The sequence below is a fragment of the Falco biarmicus genome, chromosome 9, assembly GCF_023638135.1.
Source record: "Falco biarmicus isolate bFalBia1 chromosome 9, bFalBia1.pri, whole genome shotgun sequence".
Taxonomy (NCBI): Eukaryota; Metazoa; Chordata; class Aves; order Falconiformes; family Falconidae; genus Falco; species Falco biarmicus.
The window spans coordinates 25,329,128-25,339,812 of record NC_079296.1 but is presented as its reverse complement, the minus strand read 5'-3'; the positions used below and the strand labels follow the sequence as shown (position 1 = coordinate 25,339,812).

General features: G+C 42.3%; 1 protein-coding gene across 2 annotated transcripts; it reads left to right on the top strand.

The window, feature by feature from the left end:
- The first annotated feature begins 4,758 nt into the window (after positions 1–4,758).
- On the top strand, positions 4,759–9,960 carry SFR1 (SWI5 dependent homologous recombination repair protein 1). Of its 2 annotated transcripts, none has more exons than XM_056352389.1 (4): positions 4,759–5,307; positions 7,055–7,169; positions 8,377–8,763; positions 8,971–9,960. In XM_056352389.1, exons 2-4 carry the CDS (start codon positions 7,074–7,076, stop codon positions 9,160–9,162), a joined length of 675 nt encoding a protein of 224 aa, XP_056208364.1. In that variant the 5' UTR covers positions 4,759–5,307; positions 7,055–7,073; the 3' UTR covers positions 9,163–9,960. The 2 variants fall into 2 exon arrangements, with proteins under 2 accessions (XP_056208364.1, XP_056208365.1); XM_056352390.1 differs by having other exon boundaries at positions 4,759–5,346.
- The last annotated feature ends 725 nt before the right edge of the window (positions 9,961–10,685 follow it).

Genomic DNA, 10,685 nt, shown 5'->3' with positions numbered 1-10,685 from the left:
ACACTTAAAACATTGTGTTACTAACCGACAGAAAAACATGAGAGAGCTTTAAGCCAGCTCTCACATGAGTGTATTAACCTGTGAGCCTGGTTTGCAACAGAAGCGTGGTCGGTGCCTGATAACATAGCTACACTGAAATGTCAGCCCTCTAGATGTGACTATTGTGAGCAGTTATCGAGAGATGGAAAACTCCCATGAGTGCCACATTTGTATTTCATCCCTCTAGATTTTTACTTTATAAGGCTTTCTCTAGCCTCAGGTAAATGACCTCATTTGTTTCTTAATAACAGGGAGGAAGTGTATTTTTAAATCCTGCCCACTGATGCTTGAGTTTGGTAGGGAAGGAGGTGTGCTCAGCAGAATGGTTATTTGTTCTAAAACGAAACGATAACCAGTGATGCTGCTGAAGTGATGATGGACACTCAGAGCAACAGTGAAACCCCCAGGAGTCCAGGAAGAAGGTAAGGTGTGCATCTCCACCTGTGCTTACCTGCTCTCTGGGTGACTTGTTTGGTACCCCAGTTTAATCCACTGGGTCCACCCAAGGTGTCTAGACTATGGGCAACTGCCCTTAAATGAGCTCCTCTGCCCTTGCAAATAAACCATGTCTGCTTTTGCAGCTTCACCAATTTCAGTAGCAACCTAAGAGTTAGACGTGCACAGCATGAAATGAACTTCTGTATTAAGTATGTGAGAAAATGAAACAACTCTCCAAGCTCCAGTACAATCCAAACACACCAAAGTATGCTCAGACCATCACAGATGACAAAAGCTGTACCAGGGACTAGTGTGGGCAAGGGCTTGGATTTAAAAGGCTTGAATTTTCTTAAAATAATGAGCAATCAGTTCTCCAGCAAAGACAAGAACACTGAAGGTCTGTTTATTGTTTCCTTTGTCTGTTACAGTCTCGTAAAGACCTCAAACTGTAATTTTTGGCATGACTATGTCAGAGAAAGTCCCATGAGCAGACACAAAAGTAAGAGACAGTTTTATGCTGTTCCCTTTTATTAGCCCTGTGCCTCACCCACTTGGTTATTCACACATGCAGCAGCGAGAACTAGGAAGCCGATCTCTGCTGCCTCTTACATTATCTTTTGTAATGGCAAATTGCAGTGCCCCTCAGCTACAATAAATTATGTCAGTTTTTCTTTTCAAGACAGGTACCTTAAAAATTGAAGTAAAAAATAAGGAATAGTCTAAGCAAGCCCCAGCTGTAAAGCAGAAAAGGCAAAAAAATTTTACTTTAGCTTTAGCTTCATGCTGATGTCATTCTAGTGACTTCACTGTAATTACTGGACATTTGCACCATTATGCGAGCAGAACCTATCTCCCAAGGACAGGTTTTGTTGTAGTAAACTGGCTTTACTCCAGGAATCTTGTCTATAAAGCCCTTCCCTTGATATATTTACATGGCTATAAGCAAGTCAGAACATTTTGTGAGGACTGAAATGCAGCCAGCAAAAACACAGCCCTAGGCCCATGCTGATGTGGGTAGGATTTAAAAAATTTCTGCAGCAGTTAGTGGTTAGGCACATAAAAACACTCCACCCTCCTGCCTTAGGCAAGAAAGAATATGCAGACAGTGCAGAGTGTACTTCATGCGTCAAGATTTGGCTTTAAAGAAGATCAACAGATTTCAGAAAAATGAGAGAAGGAGGTAACATGTATGTGCATTAAGACTCTGTTGACTAACATCTCAGTTACTCATTGCAATGTTTAGGGAGAAGAGGCCTAGCTGCTGTGCCCAGCAAGCTGTTACATGGAAGTTTTGTGATGCTCCTGTCACTCTGGAAGAGGACAACCCATGAAGGTCAAACTGGAGTCTCTAAAGCCAAAGTTTTACTCTCCACTTTGGCTTTGCTACTGCAGATGATGACCATAGAAGAATGTAACATGTTCTTGTCCTGTCACTGCTGATGCGTGAGCCTTAGTGCTCTCCTGGTAATATAGGATTAATGAATGAGACAATACATAAAGAATATCTTTCAATTGTGCAGGCAAAATGGTGTAAACTGGGGGAGGGGGGAAATCCAATCACTAAAATGTCATCACAGAAACATTGCAGAAAATAAAACCAGGAAGCACGTTTTTCTTCAGGTTCCCTGGGGAAACAAGTTTCTCTGAAGGGAAGCAGTATGTTCAGCAAATAGAGCTCAATAATTTTATTACCCAGTGCATAATTTCCTATGCATTTTTCTTTTATTTTGTTTCCCCAAACTATGCTGATCACAAAAGGAATTTAAAAAAAAATAGCATTATAGTGTTTAATAAAAACTGTATTGCAATGAACTTGCTAGCTATGTGCATGTACCAGTGAGCTTAACTGAACAGTATGAGAAACACTCCACAGTGTGCCATAAACGTGCCAGCATCAATAACACACGGATAACCTCTTTTCCTCAAGGGAAACAGATGTGCACTTTTTGAGAGAAAGGTTTTAGTCTGACTCCTGTTTGCGATCATTAAGTTGTGGAAACATAATATCCATCACTATTGTGTTTCTGCAATAGAAGTACTGGATAGTCACTGGGTAGTGACTGATGACACTGCGGTTCCCAGCTCCGTCAGGGGCCTCCTGCCAGGTCTTGGACAAGTCATGTTTTTGCAGTACTACGTGTAAACACCAAGTAAACCTGTAAATGGGCAGATGTGCTAAACACAGCTAAACACTTATTACCAACCTGAAACAGGATCTTTTCCTAGAGTGATTACCCATCAGTGAATACTGATGATATTTCCTTTTCTCTACCCTATGTGTCGTACATTAAACCAATAAACCCAACGTGTGGAACCATCTTCCTATATTCACAGTCTCAAAAATACTGTAATCCTCACTCAGGGTGGGGCACGTAGGCGTTGCTCTAATAAAGCAGCAATGATAATGCACAGGATGACTTTTTCATGTGTTATGTGCCTGTAAAATCTTACTGGAATCTCAACTGGCAAACGATCTAAAATCTCGAACTTTCTGTTGTTCTTGTGCAACATGTCTGTTAACATGTCTGTACAACAGAGCTTGAGTAATTTAAAGCAGGGACCATTCTTGAGACTAAAGGAAATGTTGTGAACTTGGAGACATGCCATCTCAAAGCCCCAGTGTATTTGAGATCCAACCCACTTGATATGTTTGCAGCAGAAGTTCTATTAGCACTTTCAGTTGCACTCAAGAGTCCATTTTTAACATATTAAAAAATAAAATATTCATGACATTAAATTTGCTGCAGGTATTAAAAAAACACACACACACACAAAAAAAAACCCAACAGAAAAGGGGCTGGTTTAAAAAATGCCTCCAAACTGCCTCAACAGTTGAGGTATCGTGCAAGTTTTTTCACTAGATGGTTATAAAAGATCATACAACCTAGCCACATAATCCGATTTCCCACATTTGCTACTGAAAACATTATTTCTAAATAAATTTCACCTGCAGATGATCAACTCCTATACAAGGAGTAATTTAAAGGCCCCCAAGTTATTAGATTTCCCAAAGTGACTTGTTCTAGATAGGTTTTGAATGCTTAGATACTTTTCATGGTAGGAGAGAAAGGTTGCTATCATCCTTATGAAATTCTATTTGAAGTGAGTGCATCTGTGTATACTTATGGTCAAACTGCTAACACATTATCACACCTACACCCAGCACTTACTCACCTCTCAGTACAAGAGTGTATCTTGTCACAATACAGACAGGAGTTACACTGGGTGAAGAGAAAACTGAGCATCCTCATCCGTGGTTGTGAGGAAGAAACAGGCAGGAAATTAATGCATTTCTGCTACACAAATTAAAGGCATGATCTAGCAAGAGTGTGTTGGTGCACGTATTCCATATGTGGCTCAGCACAGCTGCGAGGCCTCAATGCGCAGCATGGAGCCGTTGGGCTGTGGGCACCGCTGGAGGAACCACCCATACATCATCACTGCGGGCTGTTGAGCTGTCGCTGTTAGGGCTTCCACAGCTTGTTTTCTCAGTCCTGCCAGTTATTTCGGAAAAACATTTTATACAAATCAGTTTTGAGAAACGTAAATCCACATGGGGAACCCAGGTCTGCAGCATGGAAGGGAAGTTTGCTGATACAAGTATGAAAAGCACACTCACTTCGGCAGTGCCCGTGAGTGCCGCGGCCCTCCAGTCCTGCTCCCAACCACACCACTGCGGCTGCAGCTGGGGCTGTTCCTTGTCACCAGCCCAATCTGCCTGTTTTTTCCAGCCAAGTTTCTTCATTTTCACTTCCTCCTCCCCTCACAACCAAGGCTGTGCTGCGCTGATCGCACTTCTCCCAGTGCATGCCTCAGGTACAGTTCTTCCCCTTCTGTGAGGTAGAGGCGATGGGTAGCTTGAGGTGGAGCGCTGTGGCTGCCGTGGCTGGGCCTGGCAGCCATGGTGGGGAGCACTCTGTGGGCCACCCTCCCTGCCACAGGGGCACGTGCTGTGAGAGGACACCTGGCCTCGGGCAGGCCCCAGCCATGGGGTGACAGGCCCACACTCGCCTAAGTAACACAGAACGGCCCCGCACAGCCGCAAGAGGAGTGTGTACGAGGGTCCCAGGGCCGGCAGGGGCGGCAGCAGCGCTGCTCTGCCCCCCACCCTTGCGGCAGCGACCCCCAGCACCCCATTTACCGCCCGCCCGCCCGCCCACCCGCGGGGACAAGCTTCGCGCGCCCGCCCGCACAGCAGCCCCGCCCCGCCTCCCGCCGCGCGCAGGCGCGAGGCCCCCTGCACGGCCCAGGCGCGCTGCGGGCGCCCTACGCGCCCCGCCCCTTCCCGCCGGAAGCGGGAGGTTGAAGCGCTGGGGCCGGCGCGGGGCGGGCGGCTTTGGGAGGGTTGTTCCCGCTTAGCTGCTTTCCCTTCTGTCTGAGGGGAGCGGTTCTGTGCCTCTCTACCTGGCCGTGTTGGGGTAGAGGAGAGAGAGGAGAGGGTCCCTTGGGGCTGCCTCCTTCCTTGACCCCCACCGCCGGTGCCGGCCCAGTTGGCTCCCAGGGGCGGGCTAGGCCTCGCTAGGGCTGCGGGCCTTGTGCTCCCTGGGGAGCCTCCCCTCAGCCCACGGCGAGTGAGCAGCCCCTGCCTTGGTCCGCGCTTGTGCTGCGGATCTCTGCTGCGCTCCGTTTCCGGGGTGCGTCTCCTCAGAAAGAGCGCCCTGGATCTGTGGTTCTGCTTGTGGGCTGCCCAGTCTTCTTTCTGGTTTTCTGTAGGGTGGAAAGCTAGCCAGGGAAAAGTTGTTCTAGAGTGTCAGTAGAGCCTTCGGGTGGTGAGAGGAAAACTACAAGGAGTGAATGCTGTTAGATAATGTCACTATAAACGGGAAAACGGTACGTAACATCCGGGACTCAAACAAAGTAAAAAATCGAGTAAGTACTGAAGTGCAAAGTTGTCTTTTCCCGTCTTAGCCCAAGTTTTTCTTACTTGCTGGAGAAAATTATTTTTCTGTGTGATAAATAGCATGGCTGCTTGAAAACTTAAAGGATTCTTAGCCTGAGATACTGGGTAAGGATTTTAAGAGTGCAGGAGATCCATGTGAATATGCTCCTAGAATTAAAGCAACAGCATTGGCGAACCATTGGAAAAAGTATTCACTCTAGTCCTGGTCATTTGAAGATCAATCCGCGTTAGAACGTAAAGGTGGAGAGTCAGGGCATCCTTTTTAAAAAGTTGAACAAGTCTGTTGAAGTCTCAGGCTTGAAATGATTTTGCTTATGCATAGGCATGATGTAGCTTTTTCTAGCTCTTCCTTATGTTAAGAAATAATACTGATAACTTGCATTATATTTAATGGGTGCTGTGGGCTACCTGTTTAATTAATAGACTGCTAAAATACCCAATTAACCAGACTTGCTTTACTAAAGTCTGGTTGGTTGTTGGTTTTTTATATAGAATACCATATGTTGAATTTTGAACAACGGGGCGGGGGGGGGGGGGAATGTTGACTTTTAAGATAAACTTGGCAGAGAGCCAGCAAGACCAGGGTTGCTGAGCTAGTAAGGCTTTGGCATACTGAAGCTTTGGTATGTTTCATCTCTGAAGAGGAAGCCCCTTATGCCAGTCTGGCGTTGCCTAGTGACTTGTTTGCAGGTTTTTATTTTTCAGAGGCTTCGAAGGTGTAGCTGATGATTTTCCAGCTGCATTTTGGTTATTAGCAGATGGTTCACAAGTGCTAACCTAAGCTAAACATTGCCAAATTGATTTGAAGTTGGTACATGCTGGGAGGTATGACTTCATGTTTTAAGTAAAGCGCTTTTCTGAGTGAACTGAGGATGCGTACTTTTAATCTAAAATTCTACTTATGTGAGTAACTACTTTTTAAGCAGCATCCCCAGGATCAAATGAGACAGTGGCTTATTTTCACAGACCTAGGTATCCAATTATTTTGTTTTATAGAAAAGATTAATTGTTCATACATGTAGACAATAAAAATCTTGTGGTTCCCAACAATCCTTTTATCACTACTTGGGATATAGTTAAATGAAAGGACTGGTTCTTCAGAACCTGGCTCAGCAAGGATTATTCCTTTGAGTTAGACAAGAAGTAAGGGTCATTCAGGTTAAGAAAATACAGTTTGTTTGGAGTGATCTTTTTTTGATGAGTTTGATGTTGCAGGATCTGACCTTGGATTTATAGGCATGCTGTAATGTGTTTGATTGCTTCAGAAGTTGTCTTGCTGCTTTTTAACACTTGAGAGAGGATATCAGATAGAAAAAAAAACCCAAAACAAACAATGGAGAACACCTGAAAGACTTGTTATAACATTTTTCATCTTTTAAAGAAAAAATTCCATAGAGCTTTGAGTGAGGGCAAAAATAATATACACAATTCATAGTAGAGATACTTTATACCAGCTAGTAGTTGTTTGTCCTCTTGAAGAAAAGCCATTCACAAAGCAAGATGCAACTTAGCGCGTGAAACAGTTGTGTAATTTATGCAGATGTCTTCTTTTGAACTTACCAATTAACAAATAAGCCTTAGTATTTCGTATTACAGCTTTTTACTCACTCCTGCAGCCACATGGCTCATATAAGGGTGAAAATGGCACCATACATAATTCATTCTGTCTTTCAACAGCAAGTCTATCCATGTCGAGATGGAAGAAACTGTGCTTGAGAAATTGCCATCTTTGTGCCATACTCCAAAGGATTCTGGGACACCAGCTCCCCAGCGGACTAGTTCAGGGAAACAGGTAAGAAAAATTACTACTTTTTTTTTTTCCAATAATGTGACCCTGTAGAAAAAGAATGCTTGTGAAATCATCAAGTAGTTGGAAATCACTGAGATACTGTTTGCAGGAAGGATGAAGATGGATATAAAATACCCATAGATAGATACAAGGTTGTCCAGGTAAGAGATTGTACTTGGTACGCTTTGCTCTGAATATGCAGATGTTTGCTGTGAATACAAAGTGATGGAGCAGTATAACCCAAATGCCATACTAATAAATTTCAATACTATTTAGGGTTTGTGGTGGGTTTTATTGTTGGTTGGTGCATGGGGTTTTTTGTTAATCTGTCATCGTCACTTTTCTTAAATCTTAGTTTGCTGGGCTGTTGTGTATGCAGTCACTTGGTGTGACTTCTGCTTGCACTTGAACAAAGTACACTGTTTTCAGTTTGTATGCTCTCCATACCGCTGGGCTCTACTTTGGTGTTCTTCCTAGCGCACATGATGGTGATGCTGTCATACTCAGCATCCAGACCTGTGCAGGATAGGGCTAGTTTGCAAGTGTTCCTTAACTAATCCCTCCCTCGCATATTTTAATGTATTTTCACAGGTAAAAGTCAGACACAGATTATAAAAAAAAAAAAAAAATTAAGTTACTTTGAAGAAAAAACCAACACTTTTTAGATGCTTATCAGTAAAGAATCTCAAAGCATGAGCAAGTGAAAAATTACACAGATCATTTCTAATTCTCTCAAGTAGAATATAGATGTTTTTATACTAGTGCTAATAGAGAAAGTGTTTGTGTGGTGGGATAGAACAGCAAAAAAGCCCAACCCATATCCCCATTAAACTAGAGAGGGAAATTGAACTTGATGGAATAAAATTAGCCAGGTAGAAATATGCCATGTATCTTCTGCACAAAGACTAGACGAGTAGGCTTGCCTCAACAGAATACAGGATTTCCTCCTGGAAAATGTGGAGGTACATCTTTCCACCTTGCAGCTGTGTGTGCAAATACATGTGAAGGGAACAAGTTAACTTTGTTCAAGTTTGTGAAGGCTATAGAGAGAATCGGGAAGTCTGGCTTTACAATGGTCTTTACATATATGACATACTCTATGTAAATAATAACCAGGGTAAACAGTTCTTTGAAATTTGGTCAAAAACCAGATTATTCTGATCCTTCTGTTTTGTATGTTTGATTGTTTGGTTTTTGTTTTGTTTTTTAGCCAATGAGTGCAGCTCTGAGGGAGCGATTAAGGAAAACAAGACGTTCATTTAATACTAATTTTACAGTTGCAAAGCGGCTCAAAATAGACACTGAAGAAAAAGACTGTGCTGATGTTGACAAAGGGTGCCTGCCAAAGATGAGTACAGATTGCTCCCGATTACAAGACTGTTCCAAAAACCTGGAAAGAAACAGCACTGGACATGCATGTTTCAAAAGTCCTGTACAGGAAAGTGGTCTTGGGGAATCAGCAGAGAATTCTCATGTGCCACAGGTTGATCTTAGTCAGCAACAATTACTGGAAGAAAAAGTAAGGCTGATGAAACAAGTACAAGAGAAGGAAGAACTACTTCGAAGGCTCAAACTGGTTAAGATGTATCGATCTAAGGTGAGGTGAATCTCTGAAGTGGAATTTATAGCGTAATCCTCATTTGTTAACTTCAGCAATAGTGCTGACTCACTTTGTGTGTGTGTGGTGTTTGCATATTGTCTCAGTTCAAGGTATTTTATAAAAATAGATGTGCAGGTTAGCAGAAACACCTTCATTTCAGCAAATAACAAAAGGGTGGGGTTTTTTGTTTTGTCCCAATTTTAGAACAACCTGTCTGAACTGCAGGCTTTGATAGCGAAATGGAGAAGTAGTACCCAACGGATGCTGTACGAACTACAGTCAGCCTTTTCTGCAGACGGCAAGAAAGTGAGTCTCACTCAGCTGATAGATTCTTTTGGATTAGAAGACCAGTTACTGCACTACAGCAGAACAGAGGAAGATTTTGTAGATGCATAATCTACAGGTGCGAAGCTTTCAATTACACACATGCAAAAGCAGGAAAGACTGAACAAATTTTGATCACATAAGAAGTGGTAATCAGGCAGTGGACTTTACGCTTTGAGATTAGGAGGTTTTCTTGGGAGATACTTGTAAAACTAGGTACTTAGGTACAGTTGGCACTGTAAAAGGCATTACTTAATGGAAAAGATCAAACTCGTGCTATCTTGGAAGAGCTGTCTTAATAGCTTGATCAGTGAATTGTTATTTAATAAAATGGAATCGAGTCATACCTTAACAGATAGAAGGCAGTCTACTCTTTGATTAGTCTTTGCATGGTTACTTGTATTGAAATAACTAACTCAAATTAATTGTCATTCCTGTTGGTGGTTCAGATGGGGACAAGTTTAGTTCTTTGCATAGATAAATCCACATTTTACAAATGTCTTCCTGCTGCCATCAGTTAATGACAGCATTTTGCAAGTTAACAACATGAAAATTAGTTATCTTAATATTCTCAAGCTGCAACGAGAGGTTCTCAATAGCTTTAATTATTACTGAGGGAAATGTGCCATAATGCAGTAATTTTCAGATACTAGCCCAGACAGTTGTCTTCTAGGAGGCGGTCTCTGTGGCATTCTGCCACAGCCTGAGATAATACAAGGGAAGGCAAGAAAACTGCAATCAACATCTGTCTACTGTACTACAAGAGCCAAGGTGTTTTCTTTCTTCAAATAAATATTAAAAACAGGGCCTTGTCTAATACAGCATCATAAAGCTGAATAAAAGTTCATATTTAATTTATCCTCCAATCAATGTTGTCTTTACAAAATGTTTTTTTATCTTACCTTGACATTGCTTATTTTCTCACCATGGCCTATGTATACAGTGTGGTGACTTGTGCCTGCTTTTGTTCTTAAAATTGCTGCTTGTCAAGTGTAACAACACATAAATCTTAACTACTGCACCTCTCCATGCCATGAATATTGTTTTATATATGATCACATTTCTTGCTGGTTGTACCTTAACTGTTTTGTTTACAGTGGTATTTCACGTTTCCTTAATAAGGGAGTAATTTCTTGCATATCTCAAGGGAAAGAAAATAAAAAATCATACAGACCCTTTTGCCAGTGATAGGGCTTATTAGACTTGAACCTGTACCTACAACTTGCTGTTACGAATACTCATTGTTGCTGTCTACAGACAATTAATGAAGAACAACCTTTATTCCTAATCACATTTTGAGTATTAAGGCACTCAATTCTTCTGCCTTTTTAGGGTAGAAAAAGAAGATGGTTGTGCCTGGTGAAGGGGGTGGCTCTCTTCCCTGAGATCCTTGGCAAATTTGGAACTCTGCTGCTTCTAGGAAAGTTTCAGCAGGAAGGAGAAAAAGTCTCGCACTTGGACTCATTACAGACCCCAGTTAGAGATGGTAAAGCAAAAAGGGGTGATGTACAGCTGTAAGGAGGTGGTGTACAAGATCACAACAGTAGTTTTCCTTAGAAGTATATTGTTAAACTAAGGTAACAGAGCTATTCATG